The sequence below is a fragment of the Anguilla anguilla genome, chromosome 15, assembly GCF_013347855.1.
Source record: "Anguilla anguilla isolate fAngAng1 chromosome 15, fAngAng1.pri, whole genome shotgun sequence".
NCBI classification, from domain to species: domain Eukaryota; kingdom Metazoa; phylum Chordata; class Actinopteri; order Anguilliformes; family Anguillidae; genus Anguilla; species Anguilla anguilla.
The window spans coordinates 27188454-27205578 of NC_049215.1; the positions used below are offsets into that span (position 1 = coordinate 27188454).

The window sequence follows — 17125 nt, forward strand, 5'->3', positions numbered from 1 at the left end:
GAGACAGACAGAGAGAGAGAGAGAAAAAGCGAGAGTGAGTGAGTGAGAGAGAGACAGAGAAAGCGAGAGAGTGTGAGAGAGAGAAAGTGAGAAAGGGAGAGACTAGAAGAATATGGACTGGATGAAGTGGCCTGAGAATTAGAGAGTGAGGAGGTTTTTGGTACAGATTAATTCTGATATAAAAACCTTACTGTCTGCAAAATAGCCTCTGGGCAGTACTGAAGTGCAAACATATCCAAGACACATTCATAAAATATACACATATTTAAATATATATTTATATACATATATTCACGAGACACTGTAAAAACATTATTTTCTTTAAAAAATGAAATGTTCTGCACAATTGGTATTTCCCGTTAAATAATAATTATCATACAAAATAATCATAATAAATAACTTTTCACATACAAGTTGTACAGACAATAAATTATTATGATTTCAGTGCTGTGTTTCTGTTGTTCATGACAGGGAGGTTTCCTCATGGTGGGTTGGGTAAACAGAATTGGACACATTGGGCCTCATTCACAAAACATGTGTACGACCACATTTGATCGTAAACTGCAGGTAAGAACGTTTCCAAGAACATTTCGGCATTCATCATTTTTTTCTTATCTATATTTGTTCAAGGCTGTTTCCTTATGCAAATCACATGAACAGGACAGCGCATAAAATTTACAAACAGCCAGCATTCATCATCTCATACACCTGGGATATGGACACAAACATGGCCGGCGCACGTGTCATGAATCTTTTTTTTTTTTTTGTAGGAACATTTTTAAGAACAAAAGTAAGAATAATTTAAGAAAAGTTTTGTGAATGAGGTCCATTGTGTGTGCAAATGTTTGAGTGTGTCTCTGTATGCAAGTATGTGTGTGCATGTGTTAAGATGTGTATGTGTGTGTGTGTTAAGGTGGATGTGTGTGTGTGTGTGTGTGTGTGTGTTAAGATGGATGTCTGTGTGTGTGTGTGTGTGTGTGGAGGTGTGAGTTTGTCACTCTGAGGAACGTGTGCAGGAGTGTTTGTACTACAGTGCATATTGTGAGTTTTTGCACCACAGTGTGAGCAGCTGTTGTATAGATGAGAATAAAGATGACAGAAAACATCAGTGAGCGAGATGGGTCATTTGTGAGACTGGTGAGCGAATGAGTGTGTGAGCTAGAGTGATCAATGTGGGGGGGTGCATCTTTAACTTTTAACAATTACACCCCTCTCAACTTAGAATGCCGAATCATTACTGCAGGCCAGTCCCATTGCTGCGCTGTCCTCTGTCAATTTTTGGATTGCCTAGTGTACCCACCGCTGAGTTGACTTCCGCACGAGTAGGTGGAGGAAATGAGTACACAGAATCACTCCCCCGTTGGGTGACACTGCATGATATAATTCTGGATGGTGGGCATAACTGAGAGCGATAGCAAAGATTGAATCTTTGCAAAAGAATCAGTTGCAAATGAGTGGCAGCGGGAGAGTGAATCGTTTGGTCAGAGTGAGTTCGTGTCAGTGTATAGGAATTAATTGGTCAGTGGAAGTGATTGGATGACAGAGTGAGGTACTCAGTAAGTGAAAGTGAGTTAGTGACAGCGTGAAGGAGTGAATCGGTAAGCGAAAGTGAGTTGGAGATAGTGTGTGTGAGTTAGGATTTTGAGTGAGAGTATGAGATAGTGAGATTTGAAAGTTCAGAAAATACTTGACTGTGTCAAGTTGCTCCAGTCCCACATTCCCTCTTGCTGTATTTGCGAGTATTCAGGGCACACATTGTCATATTACAACACTTCAGACAGACATACACACAGACAGACATACAGACAAACAACACAAAGATGACCAAAAAAAAAACCTAAATGAGAGAATTGCAGTGCTCCTGTGTGCTACATTTCCATGATGAGAATAATGAGCAAGCCCCCCCCCCATGTATAGCCCACTTTACATGGATGCTGCAAACACACAGTCCGTACACTTTCTCTGACTGTGGCCCTCTCTCCCTCTGTCTCTCAGTACTCAGTCTGCAGTACTGTCTTCCTCTATCTCTCCCTTCTTCTGTAGCCCCCTCTCTCCCTTGAGCACCCAGTGCAGTCCTTTCTTTGTTTCCACTGCTGACAGTCGCAAAGTCCATCAGTTCCACTCTGCAGAAGTATCGTTGGGGGCCCAACAGGAGCAACCCCAGCTCAGGCCCCAGTGATCCTGCATAGCGCCACCTGGGGGGCTCAGACTGGACTGCGCCAAGCTGGGCTAGGGCAGGAACCGCTCAAAAGTGCTTACTGAGCTGGGGGTGGGGGGGGTCCCCATTTCCAAAGCCCTTGTTCAGGAGTTCAGACACGCAAGCCTTAAATGGCAAAAACTCAAATAATACCAAAAAGGACAATACTATAAACGGTAATCATGTTAACAAGCGGTAATGACGGCCAAAAACGGAGGGAAGACGGAAAATGAAAGGATGACAGAGGGGAGGTGCTCTGCGCGTCTGCGTGCGAGCGTCCGCCTCGGGCCGCGACGCGTGTTGGTGGGAGTTCGCGCGGAACCCGGCCCGTGTCAGCACTTCCTGACGACGCAGTGTTTGAAGGCGGACGGTCGGTCCGCCAGCAGGCAGCCCTTGGCCAGCGCCCCCCGCTGGTCCTTGCACTGCACGGTGCGCGTCTGCCAGCCCGCGTCGCAGGTCCGCGAGCAGGCCAGCCACGAGCCCGTGGCCCACTGAGCGCCCGTCGCCGGGGGCGGCGGCGGCGGCGAGGGCGGGGCCGCCTGGCGCGGCGCGAAGAAGCTGTAGCGCACGTCGAGCGGGCGCTTGGCGTCGGTGGCCAGGATCTGCACGGTCAGCTGCTCGCGCAGGGCCCCGGGCCCCATGCTGTGCAGGAAGTCGTCCCTCTGGCTCCAGCCGCTGTAGTTGAGCACCATGCCGCTGAGGGGGATGACCGTCTCCGACGTGGAGATCATGAACTTCCCGTTGAGCAGGTAGTCCCCGGCGGCCCGCCGCAGCGCCAGGTAGGCCGTGAAGCGCAGCTGGTCCTTGGGCTTGTGCTGACGGATCTTGATGTGCGTGGAACCTTCCGGAATCTTCACCACGTCCGTGTAGCCCTTACTGCGGGATACAGGAGAATGGGAGCCTCTCACACACACAGACATAGGCCAAGACTAATATTTTGTATTTTATGACTGCCCTTACAATACCCAGGGGAAGTATTTGTGGATATTAGCTGAAATGAAAAACTAAGACAGAAGATAAAAAAAGGTCTTCCACACAGTCTGAGTTGGAAATGGTGTCTGCTCAATGTCAGATTACTTTCAAGTTTCCTCTGCTCTCTGATACTGCTGTCCAGTGCAGTGTGCTGGGAGTATGTTATTCCACACTCTCTCTGATGGCACAATTGAAGCTTGGCTCTGCATGCACAACACTGCAGTGCATACCACAACTGAGTTTGAAATCGTGTAATGTTGCACTTAAATAGCACCGCTAGATAATATTTGCATGTTAGCATGACCTTAGGGTAATGTTGCTCTTACAGGTCACTCTTAGGTACTGTGTATGATATATAGCCAAGATGCTCTCACAACTGTTGGAATTACTATATGTATGACAGCAACTGTTAATTGCGAATGTTTATATCTTAGCTGAAGTTATCAGCTGTCAGTTGGTTTCCTGTTGCTCTCAAGTTGTTACTTATAGTTGTTACTTAATATCTTGCCTTGATGGCTTCAGAAGTTGCTCTGGCTAATAATGTCTTCCAAACACATGAAACATAAATAATAGACCCACTGCAGTATGTGTGTGTGTGTGTGTTTCGTGTGTATGTTCGAGTATGTGTGTGTGTGTGCTTGTGCGTACGTTCGGGTGTGTTTTTGCGTGCGCGTGCGTACCTCTTCTTGGTGAAATTTCCCATCACCTTCACACAGGAAGTGCTATCCCCTCCACAGATGCCACACTTGTCGAACTGCAGTTTGGAGCCGATGATCCCATCGCATCCGGTGCGCACACACTTCCCCTTCACACACACCGAACTGCTGTACGGCCTGCACTCTGTCCCGTCTGTCACCTGCAGAGACACACCAGGCCATTCACGCCTTGATCCTCCACATCATCATCCTCATCACCAGTGACATTGTCATTAATCCTTTAAGGTGTGAGATCACGAATATGCAATTAAAATTTTCTTAAAACATTCTAATGCTGATGGTAATTTAAATTGAGTTCTAGAACACTGACTTAGAATGTTGAAAAAAACATTCCAAAAAAGTTACTTTGCTTGCCAAATGTCCTTTATAGAAACGGAAGAGCAGTACCCCACACCCTGGGGTACAACAGTAGTGTCACAGCTGGTAATTAAAGATGCAACCCTCTGGCTACAAATGTTATTTTAACAACACGTGTCACACATCTCCGTCACCTGAGACTCAAAATTAGAACTCATTTACATGTTTTATCTAGGGCTGTCAAAGTTAACCGCGATTAACTATGGACAATCATGCGATTAATCGTGATTAAATATTTTAATTGATTGACAGCCCTAGTTTTATCACTTCAAAACTTTTAATATGACTCATAATCACACTATTATCATTATTAAGAGCTGTATATAACGTAGCCTGAAAAAGCCGCCCAAGTGCAAGTGAGTACGCGCAGTTGCTCATGCTAATGCAGGCACTGAGCGTTTGATGCTTTTGACGCAACATATCACCAGCTAAGTAATGTATAGATCCTAGGCTCCACCCCTTTATACTGTTTCTTCCTCTTCCCGTGCACGGCTCCGCCCCCTTTCGCTGTACAGGGTCTCGCCCTTCACTCACCCTCTGGGAGAACACTACATAGTATCCTGTTCCCTTGGCTCGACATGTCAGTTTGCACACATCCCCGGGCAGGACCCCGGCGAATTTGGGGACCCATTCCACGAACGTCTTCACCCCCTTGGGGTCAGTTTGGGGCCCGTTCCGCGCCTCGCACTGCTGGAGACGGAAGCTCTTGCCTTGAGAAGAGAAGAACGGGAGTCTGAGAGGCAGGGGTGTAGCACAAAATTCTGGGCCCTGTACAAACGCAGTCTCTGTGCATCATCCTTTGCATAATGCACTCTTTATTTATATTACTTGTTCAAGACTTTGTTTATTACTATAATTATAAATGTTACGTTCTTAGGTTTTCTGCTAATAATAATAATAATAATAATAATAATAAAGGCAGCATATATAAGCACATGGAAGATTAATATATTAATGAAAAGCAACATCATCACTGGCAGCAGCATCAGTAAGACTCACTGGGCTCTGGGCAGGGGCTGACGTTGCAGGACCTGTAGATGGCTCTCTTGCCTGTGCAGTACCTCCCGTTATTCCGGGGGGGAGGGTTGTTGCACAGACGGTGAGCGAATTGCACCCCCCCACCGCATGAACGAGAGCACGAGCCCCAGGACCCCCACGAACTCCAACTGCCATGGTTCGAGGTCTGGGAGAAAACCGGAGACAGAGAGAAAAAGAGATGGAGAGTGAGGAAGAGAAAACCAGACAGTGTAAAATTGTTACAAATTCATGGAACTTTATAATTATATAATTAAATGACAAAAATCTGGTTTTACATTTAGAATCTGGTTTCAGAAATATACTCTCGAAGGCACACACACACTCACACACATATGTACACACATGCACAAGCACACGCACAAGCACACACACACACACACACACACACACTTCTCACTTTTGCTAATCTTGCTAAAACAACCTTGTCGGTAAAGGGAGTCTGGTCTCTCTCTCTGTCTGAAGCTCATTCTTTCTCTCTTTATCTCCTGTTCACTCTGTTTGTCTCTGTAGGCCAGTCTTGCTTATGTTACTGGGCGACAGTCAGAGAGGGAGGAAAAACTATGGACAGTCTGTCAATATTATTCACCCGGAGCCAGTGTTTCACCTTGAGTCGCCTTTCACCTCTGTCAACTCTCTCAAGCTTACACACACACACACACACACACACACACACACACAAGCTTACACACATACACACACACACACACACACGCAAGCGCACACACATGCATGCACACAAACACAAGTGTGCACACACACACATGCACACACACACACACACACACACACACACAAGCGCACACACATGCATGCACACAAACACAAGTGTGCACACACACACACACATGCACACACACGAACACACAGATCAATGGCTGCCTCGGGTAATGATTTGTTTTCAACTGGCTACCCAGCACACAGAATACTGATCCTCAATATATTCGAGCTCCTGGGCACCTCTTTGAGTGTCCATCACTCCCAATTTCATAGAGCGGACAGAATACCCCAGAGGATCAGTCAATAAATGCACCGCAAACACAGGCCAGCCAGTATAAACCAGACATTCGGAGCCTGGGTTATGTCATCAGCTGACTACTAATGGGAGTGCATCAGTGGGACACAGTTCACGTGGAGCTGCTGGGGTCAAGTGGGTTTTAATTGGTTAACGCTTCTTGGATTGCTGCTACATTAGCTCCTCCCTGTGATGCAACAGGCACCCACAGCCAATCGGCTGTAGTCAGTAAGAGATTATGCCTCTCCTCTAAGTGCTGCTACCTCTCCTGTAGTACTGTGTAGCCTGCGGTGGAGAGAGTGATCACTGGCCTGAGTGGGGAGAGGGGGCAGCAGGTGCATCAGTTGCGCTGTTAGCATTTTGTCCGGGTTTAACCTTAGCTAGCTAGCTAGCTAATGGTACCTGCTGTTTCTGACTGAGTCAACAGAGCGATTAGTTAGTGAAAGCACAGAATGATGCACCAAAATCTGCGCCGTAATACGGTCCGGTAGGTACCGGCTGTATGGGAATCAGCGGCATCGCGGTACCAGGTTTCGGTACCCAACCCTACCGAAAGTGGAAACGGCGGACCCTGCCCCCGGCCCCGCCCCCGCTCACCGTGTACTGCTTCTTGCGGGTCTTGTCCACGCACTTGCCGTGCAGGCAGATGCGGCCCTTGCCGCAGGGCGTGCCCTCCACGGCCGGCAGCTTCTTGGTGAGGCAGACCATCTGGCCCTGCCGGATCACCGCGCACCACAGACGGGCGCACACGTCCATGCCCGGGCACACCGTGTACTCCGCCCCGAACGCCAGCCGGCACTGGCGGATGGCGTCGTAGCTCTGGCCCGGCAGCTCCTCGGGACCCAGGATGGACTGGCGGGGGGAGTCCAGCAGGCATTCCGCTGTGGGACGGGTGAGAGGGTACAGAGAGGGGGGTCACCAGGGAGACAGAGGTGTGTGAGAACAGGACGTAAAGGGGTCAGAGGGGTATGTGGTTTAGGTGGTACAGGGGTTAGGAGGATAAAGGGGTATGTGGAGACAGGGTGAGGAAGTATGGGGAGAGAGGGGTATAGTATAGGGGTAGATGTGAGGCAGGAGAAATTTGCCCCTTATTTTCTCATTTGCACTCTGTCTTGTCCACTGGCCTATTACACAAGATGCCCTTTTAACCTTTTAATGAGTAAGACCACAAATATGTGATTAGAATGTTCATAACATAACATTATAATGCTGATGTAACAATCACTACTGGTAACTGAAAGCAATGGAGTTCTAGAACACTGATTTAGAACTTTGAAAAAAACATTTAAAAAACCATCAGTGACTGACGGAGACACAGAGAATGTGAATACAGACTGTGTCTCAGATCATATGTGTGGATTCTGAGCGTACAGCATGGCTTAATGTGCATTTAAACGTGCATGTGTAAACACGCCAGTATGCAATAGTATTTCATCTGTTGAAATGTGAAAAGTAGAAAATACTGAATGTTAAATGAGTAAAGCGGCCATATAGCCCTGTGGTGCATCGGTTTCACACAGAACAACATGCCATCATTTTGAGATAATGCAAGCTCTGTTTCCTCTCTCATTGAGAATAAGCCTGATGGGGCCCCTTCGTTAAGACTTGTTATCCAGTCCCAGTGAGATCATTTATAACATTAGAGTCAGGGATTATTAAAGACTCTGGAGTTAATGCCAGTTATCAAAGACAAATGCACACATTACACTCAATGAATACAGACATTTTCATGCATTATTTATACATATGTTACATATGAAATGTTGCAGTCCTTCTATTGCAGTCATAACTGAACATTTTCAGTGACTGAAGATGAATATAAAATTCTATAAAATTCCATAATGTAAAAAAAAGAATATATTGTGTGAAATATGTATTTTCATTTTATTTACATTATTTTTTTTAACCATAAATATGTTTTTGTAAGATTCTATATTTTACCACAAATCATTTTTTTGCAAAGGGGTGTGTCTGAGAAATTTTAATTCAGTATTTGTTTTCTCTTTAGGGGCAAATGTGTGGAATGCAGAACTGAACTAATACAGATTTCCTTAGTGGAAAACAGTCCTCTCTCTTACACATTCCTCTCGCCCTGGCTCTCTCTCTCAATCCCTCTTTCTCACACTCTCTCTGTATCTCTCTGTCTGTCTCTCTATCTGTCTCTTTATCTATTAATCTACCTCTCGCTCTCTCTTTTACCCTCTATCCTATCTATCCATGTATCTTTTGCTCTCTCGCTCTGTCTCTCTCTATTTTTGTCTCTTTATCAATCTATCTCTTGCTCTCTCACTCCATATCTCTCTCTGCCCTAACTATCCATCAATCTCTTGCTCTCTCTCTCTCTCTCTCTCTCTTGCTCTCTCTCTACAATTACAATTTAGCAATTTAGTCCTTCAGCAGATTCTTTTACACAAACCAACTACACAACAAAAAAGGTAATTTAAAGGTCAAAATGTCATGGCCTCTCTCTATCTATCCATCTCTCTCTCTCTAATATCTAATTACAATTTAGCCCCTTGGCAGATGCTTTTACACAAAGGTCATTTAAAGGTCACGGCCTCTCTCCGTGCCTCCGACTCACCGTTGCCGTCGTCGAAGAAGTCGGTGATGGTGGAGGAGGTGCAGCGGCTCCAGGGCTTGGAGGCGTCGATGGAGGTCAGGATGGAGGACATGAGGCGCTTGTCCTCGCTGGAGCCAAAGCGCTCCTCGCAGAACTTTGAGTCGTCATGAGACAGACCCAGGAGGTGCCCTGTTCCACACACACACACACACACGCACGCACACAAACATATACACGTTAGTGTATGGTTATGGAACATGAAGTGGACTGAAAATCAACAAAAGATCTGATATGTTAGAAACTTTCAATGTGACCATCCATAAACCCCATATTATCTTCTGCCTCATCTTCATTATCAATACACTGCTGGAACAGGAGACACAATGTTTTGACTGCAGTACTTAATGCCCAAGTGTGGTTTTGCTCTAAAAAATTGTGTATCAAAGCTGTAATGCTTAGCACAGACTGTCACTGGTGTAATTTGGTAACAGTGACTCACTGCCGCAAGGTTTGTCATGGACAGTTATGTCACAGGAATTGTATTTCGGAAAGACAATTGCCCCAAGTGTAATTTGATAAGCCTGATGTCTATGACTGTCACCAGTGTAAGGTTTGTCGCAGACAGTTCAGTGAAAGGGATTATAATTGCCAACGGTGACTGTTTCAAGGTCGTGTAAACCCTCGATGTGTTTACATGATCATTATGTAACAGGCGATACCCGGCAAGGGGGATCGAACTGCAATCCTCCTGCACACCAAACAGCACTCAGCATGCTGGCCCATTCAGCTAAAGGCTAATGTCCCCAGATAAGGGGTCAGTGGCTACTATTCACGTGTCAGGGAGTGACATCATTGCACTTTGTTATGCTTGCAACTTATCATGTTGTACATTGCATATATTTAAATATACTAATATGAGATGATGATGATGTGTGTGTGTGTGTGTGTGAGAGAGAGAGAGAGAGAGAGAGAAAGAGAGACAGGGAGAGAGGGAGAGAGAGACCAATATTCAGATAAACAGATGGAGACAACATGTTCCTTTAAGTTAAGTGGATGAGGGATGCTTAAATAAAAAGGCAATAGAAAAAAAAACCCATCCTGTTTATTTTCATGCCAATGGAGCTCATTTGAACTGATTAGAATTCAATAGAGCAGAATAAAACAGTCAGACACACAGAGAAAAGTGATACTGATTGGAGCCAGGGTAAACCCAACAGGCTTAGCCAGTTAACTTTTGACTCTAACCCGCTGGAAAATGTCCCTTGCCTCCCAGCTGTAGCAAGCAGAAACACATTAGCGCACACTCACAGACATGTGCATGCTCACAAACAAGCACTCACTTTGTGTACGTGTTCCATGCGATCTAGGAGCAGACGATGACTCTGTCTATAACAGGGCTGCCCAACCCTGCTCCTGGAGATCTACCACCCTGTAGATTTTTCACTCCAACCCTAAACAAAGTATATCTCATTCAACAGCTAGAGATCTCGTTGAGCTGCTAATTAGTAGAATCAGATGTGCCAAATTAAGGTTTAATGAGAACCTACAGGATGGTAGATCTGTAGGCACAGGATTTGGGAGTCCTGCTCTATAATGATGCCATTCTTCTAAACTCATTGGTTCCAGTAAACAGTGGGAACTTGGCATTAGGCTGGCTTCAGTGAAACACTAGAGATGAGCACATGCTATCTGATGCATAAGAATTCCCTTGTGCAGAAACAATGTTTCAGTGGCAATGCTAATTCATTGGCACAAAGGTTAATCCTCTATTAACAATAATCAGAGCAATGATTAAAGGTTTGTTATACTGTTTGTATCTTCGGGACCTGTTGACGCAATCTGTCAAATCAGCAACTGTTTTTGTGGTTTATTTTTTTCTGCTTCATTTCACACTGGAGTGCACAAGTTCCCCTTGTACAAATGAGCTGGAGACAAACTTCATGTACAGCCTGAGCAAGCAGAGTGTGATTAGCCTGATTGACCAGTGGAGGTTTTCTGACTAGCCTAAATTCAATCAAGTTTTGTCCTTAACTTTGACTTACAATTAAACATAACATGCATTTTGTTTCTTACAAAATAATTTGGTGAGTTCAGCAAGCCCTAAAACTTATCTTGCCAAACTGAGTTTGTGAAGAAAACAAGTAATGTTTGCATTTGCCAGTAAGTTAAGGACAAATATTGATTGAATACAGGCCACTGTAATCCCGGCTGATTGAATCCCATCAGTCCATGGATGCATATGCATATGCATATCCCAGCACCACTGCTAGCTACAGCCAACACAGGCACAGTCCAGAATCGACATCTCACAGGATGAACCATCTACACCAATGGTTCCCAGCCATACTCCTGAAGACCTACTGTCCTGAAGGTTTTCATTTAAACCTGAATTTGGAACACCTGTTTCCACTAATTTGCAGCTCATCGAGATCTCTAGCTGTTGAATGAGGTGTGCTTTATTAGGGTTGGGCCGGAAACCTACAGGATAGTAGATCTCCATGAATAGGGTTGGGAAACACTGATCTGCACACTGTTAATTAACAGGATAAACCACCCAGCAGCCCAGTTACTCATGCATTTATAAAATGTAGTACCAGGGCCCAGTACTGACAGTATTGCTCTAGATGGGAGTTTTTGCTGTTTTCTGATGTAATTATTTTTCTTCAGGTGTAAAGGGGGATGGGTGCCAGAGAAAAGGGAAAGTGGGGGTGTTGTAGGGGTGGAAGGGCTGGGAATAACTGTGCCAACGGTTGTGGGGGGGGGGGGGGGGGGGGTGTTCCAGGGTGAACTGGCATCATTGAGGTAAGAGGGGGCTACATTCTATGATGGACTCTGTCTGCACAGATCACAGTCTCTCTCTTTCTCTTTCTCTCTCTCAAATACACACAGATGCACACACACACACACACACACACAGGAAGGTGTGTGCGCTCGTGATTCTGCCCACCGATCTCGTGCGCCACGGTGAATGCGGCGTGCAGCCCGTCGTCCTCGATCACGGCGCAGCTCCTCTCCGGAGAGCAGATGGTGCCCACGTCCGCCATGCCCAGCGTGTCACAGGAGTGGTGCCCACACAGGTCCTGCAGGGGGCGCAGTCACACGTGTCACAGAATGGCTACGGCATTGGCAGGACACACGTCACACGTCATCATGCTACACACAAGTGCAAGCACGTGTACCTAAAGCACCGTGTGGCGCAATGCTGGCCACTCAAGTTCTGTCATGTTTTTGTTTTTTATTCAGCCAATTTTAGAAACAGGATAATTTCCCCATAAAGTGCTTCTCCCCCTCCCTGTGTGAGTTTTTCTGGGTGTGTATTTACCCTTCAGTCCAGGCCGGAATTCTCCATTAACAAACGCTCTCTGTTCTGGACTTAAACACAGGCCCTACGCTACAGAATACGGCAGCGTCTGTCTCTGCTTCTCACAGAGCGGAACTATTTTAAAGAACGATAGTCAGAAGGAGACAAAGACGTGGTTCGAGGCAGAGATGCTTTAAAGCAGGGATGATTTAAGGGCCTCTCTGGGCCACTGTGAAAGCCCCAGTAGCGAGACCTTAGATGTGGGCACTGAACGTGCCGATATCAGCTCCATGTGGCACACAGGAGTCCTGGCTCCAAGGCAAAGTCAGATTCCATTTGCGTTTATTCAGAACCGCAATCCGCTTTTTGGCTAATGGGAGCTTTCTGCCACGTATGTGGGGAAAGCCTGAAATCAGTGTGAAATTTGGGAAGCACAAGTTTAAATGTTAATACCATGGAAGAGGGAAACATAACAACAAAATTCCAACTGAACCCAAAACTGTGCTGCTAAATGCTCTGATAAACCATGTCTTCCAACAATTATAAAATGAAAAGCATAGTAATACAGTAAGACACTAGCAAAGACATACACACACATACGCACATACATATACATACACACACACACGCACACACACATGCACACACACGCGCACACACACACACACACAGGCACACAGACACACACACACACAACCACATACATGACCTGGGACAATAGTACACAGTAAAATGGAATGTGGGACCAAATGTTGTCTGTTAAGAGTTGAAACAGATAATGACTTTGAAACTCAGTGGTTAAGCACAGCAGGCAGAGGAATATCCATCAAAGAAGCCTATTTGGCTTCGGCTCCTGGAGCCATCCAAGCAGGCTTGTGAGCTCATGTGATAATGATGTCTGTGCGCTGGTGAGAAGCAGTGTGTCTCCAGTGTGTCAGAGACTGAGGCCTGCCCCCCCCCCCCACACCAAGATGGACACAGTGAACCCAACTCCTCCGCAGGACACACATCAACAGACCCAGGCACCTGAACACTTCAGCCCCCGCCCTGAATAACGCGGTGTTGACAGAAGCCTCGGGGCACGGGGTAAGTGTGATGAACACCCCTGGTAATGGGAGAGCGCTGCGCGTCTGCTGCTTGTCAAGTCCAATAATGGAGGAAAACATCTACGGAGAATCGCACGCACGTGAGGGATTTGGAAAGTCGCGTTGCGCTGGCCCTGAACGCAGTCATAAGGATCTCGCTTCATGAAGTAGCAAAGACGCCTGTCAGCCCAGGTTGACTGACAGTGAAAGAGGTGTTTAGATATGACTTCATCCCCCCTCCCCACTCCACCCCACCCTCACCTTCACCCCCCACTTAACCACCCACCCCCCCTTCCCTCATTCCTTCACCCTTCATCGCCCTCTCCTTTTCTTTTTCCATTCTTCCTCTCTCAGTCTCTCGTTCCCCTCCCTCTCTCTCTCTCTCTCTCTCTCTCTCTCCCCCCACCTCTTGCTCCCCTCTCCTCTTTCTCCCTCTTCCTCTCCCGCCCACTGCGCAAGGTCATGTGGAACACATGTGGAGAGCTCAAAAAAACAAGGCTGGGAAATTTTGGCCTTTCTTTTCGTTCTGACCACAATGTTTTTTGTGGACACCTGGGAGGGACGGGCAGAGGAAGAAAGGCAGAGCGAAGAAGGGAATGAGCGAAATGAAATGAAAGCAGATGGAAAGGTATGTAGGTCAGGACGGGAGAAAAAAACTACACGGCATCAGTCCATCTCCGCTGATTGCAGCACTCACACGGAGAGTTCAATCAGGCTCACACGCATCCACGCGCATGCATGCACGCACAGGCGCGCATTCACGTACGCACACACGCATGCAGACACGCATGCACGCGCGCACAGATGCGCACAACCACGAAGGGCCAAACACACTTACGTATCCCAGGAACCACAAAATTTGAATATGCACATGTTTTGTCCACGCCAATAGGGCAGGACAAACCATTGAAAGGGACAGTGAACAAAAAAAACATCTATGACACATTCAGAGGACCAACATTACCCATTATAACCTTTAAAACATGTTTTTTCCAACTAACATTGTTATAATTTGCAAGCTAGACACCTGTAGTTATACCAATATTCAAAAGAACAGGTACAATTGCTGTTTTGCATTGAGGGAGTGCAAGAGGAAGAGTGGAACTAGAGTACCTGTGTGACCAACAGTCTTTGTATAATTAGGCTAATTATCAAATGAAGATGAACCATTTCTGTTTGGCAATGCACAGCTGCAATCAGTTAGCCAGTTAGCTCACTGATTGTACTAACCTTGTAATTATTTTGATATATTTGAAAGGAGGTGGGGGTATATACTGTACATTCTGAGCAAGCTTGCAAGCTAATAGGCCTTTGGCAGTTGTTTCAATCTCTCAGGGTTCAGAACGATAATGGTGAAGTGTGTTCCAATAGTAAAGTGTGTTTCAATGGTAAAGTGTGTTCCAATGGTAAAGTGTGTTCCAGTGGTAAAGTTTGTTCCAATGGTAAAGTGTGTTCCAATGGTAAAGTGTGTTCCAGTGGTAAAGTTTGTTCCAATGGTAAAGTGTGTTCCAGTGGTAAAGTTTGTTCCAATGGTAAAGTGTGCTCCAATGCTGAACTGTGTTCCAATGACGAAGTGTGTTCCAGTGGTAAAGAGTGTTCCAATGCTGAAGTGGGTTCCAAATGCAGTCACCTTCTGTGCCTCTCTATTGTTATCCCCAAGTCAGTGCTTCCACACAGTCAGGAAAAGGTCGATGGAAGTCCACACTGGCCCAGGGGCATATTAGAAGGTATTGAACTGGAATAGAGAACAGGACCCATGCCTCTGGATTCGACTGCAGAAATTTCACATTGGTTGGGTCCTGCATGGGTACAGGACGTGGTGTTCTCCACACATCCCCCACATGTGTCCGAAGCGTGTGGATTCTACGCGTTGTCATTGGTTACCTCTGATAGAAAGTAGCATGTGAGAAATACCTCTGCCCCTGAATGCAAACACGCTGACTGCGAAGAAGAAGCCCCTCCCACAGATGGGCTCGGGCAGCCAATGGGAGCGCAGGCTTCTGCATACACACAGAACTCGCACGTGGCATTGAGGGTGGGCGAATTACGAGAGCGCTGAACTGTATGACTGTCTGTATGTGTGTGATGCAATTATGTGTGTGTGTGTGTGTGCCTGAGAGTTTATGCATATGAGACTGTGTGTGTGGACACATTTGCATTTTCACGTGTGTATGTGTATATGCTTGAGTGCTTAAGGGTGTGCATGTGCTTGCATGTTTATGTGTGTGTGTGTGTGTGTATGTGTGTGTGCTTGACTGCTTAAGGGTGAGTCTATGTGTGTGAGTTTGCATGGTTGTGTATGTGTGTGTGTGTGCACGTGTGCTTGTATGTGCTCGCGTGTGTGTGTGTGTATGTGCATATTTGTGATATGATCATCACCGGTTAATTTATTTATTCATCTACGATAGAGATCGGGGTGATTTATTTAAGGGTATTTGTTACTATTTATATCAAAAGAACTTCATAATGCCAATGTGGAAAATACAAATTCCAAGTTCAAAAAGCAGTTCACAATAAAGTGCATGATCTGGATTCCATGAATCACAACAGAGTGTTTATCTAAAGGGGAATTCCACCCAAAAATGAATAAAATAGATGTCTTGTTCCTGCTTAAATCACACTTGTAACTTCTCTCATGTGATATTTCCAGTGGCGTAATCCTGGAATAGAGCCTGCCTTTTGAGCTGTCTCAGTCGCTGCATTACTGAGGTGAATGGATGATTTGCTATTCCCTGAAGTGAAGGTAATCCAATAAAATTATGGAAATCCTAAATGTTTCTGTAACACTTGATTATGAGTATATACAGACACATACAATAGCAGTATATTTTCTGCCAGTGTGCACTGCAGATACTGACAGCTGGTGGAGATGATTAGTAACAGCGACGTCCATTCACCACAGCGTTAAATAAGAGACAGGATGTCGCCTAGCGATGCAGTCAAATCACAAAAAAATGCTTTGATGCTGGACAGAGAGTGTAGGATTTGGCCTATGACAGGAAATCAGTCCAGCGGCTGTTCTAAAGATGAGACACAGAACATTCTTTTTTTTTTTTAATGTTTTTATTTTGAGTGGAATTTCCTTTTTTAAATTTCTGGTGAAAAATGAAAAACAGGGAAAAAAAACAAGAGCATTCTGTGCAGAAGCAGAGTGTATCACGCATACTAAAGGCTGAGGAGAGTTTCTCCAAGGCTCGCAGCGAGACTGAAACCCCGCTGTGTCGGACGCTAATCCCGCTATATTGCGCGCACCATCAGTGGGGAGGCCAGGGCCTCACAATCACATCATTGTTTCTCATTAGAGAGATAGAGGAGCGAAGCTGGGAGCAGCCATGCATCCACTCAACCAGTGATATAACATCTAATAATCAAACGCACACATGCTCATTCTCTCTCGCTCGCTCCCTCTCTCTCACACACACACACATATACACACACCCACACACATACACACTCACACACACACACACTAACACACGCAAACACACACGCACACACTCACACACACACACTCACAGACACACAGCTCAGTAGAGTTCTCGTGTAGCCCTGCTGTGAGATGAAATGAACTGTGATACAAGGTCACGTGTGTTTCTGCACACTGGAGAGGGCCAGCCATCCCAAATTCCACCAGTGCATCAAACCATGGCGTGTGAAGATCAAACTGTCCCATGCAAGGATCAAACTGAACCATGTGAGGGTCAAATTGTACCCTATACGGGACAAACTGTTCCTCGTGAGGGTCAAACTGTACCCTGAGAGGGTCAAACAGCACCTTATATGGGACAGACTGGACCCTTTGAGGGTCAAACAGCACCTTATATGGGACAGACTGGACCCTTTGAGGGTCAAACTGCACCCTGTGAGTGTAAAATTGTACCATATAT

General features: G+C 45.9%; 1 protein-coding gene across 1 annotated transcript in view; it reads right to left on the reverse strand.

Annotated features, from left to right (window-relative positions):
* Nucleotides 1–923: 923 nt before the first annotated feature.
* LOC118213637 (A disintegrin and metalloproteinase with thrombospondin motifs 5) overlaps nt 924–17125 on the reverse strand; it is a 19951-nt gene continuing 3749 nt past the window's right edge. Inside the window, exons 2-8 of the mRNA XM_035392642.1 lie at nt 11800–11932; nt 8874–9041; nt 6890–7173; nt 5242–5425; nt 4777–4952; nt 3850–4025; nt 924–3073 (exon numbers count right to left, since the gene is read on the reverse strand). Coding sequence (XP_035248533.1) covers nt 2530–3073; nt 3850–4025; nt 4777–4952; nt 5242–5425; nt 6890–7173; nt 8874–9041; nt 11800–11932 — 1665 coding nt within the window. The 3' untranslated portion in view covers nt 924–2529. The remainder of the gene's footprint in view (nt 3074–3849; nt 4026–4776; nt 4953–5241; nt 5426–6889; nt 7174–8873; nt 9042–11799; nt 11933–17125) is intronic.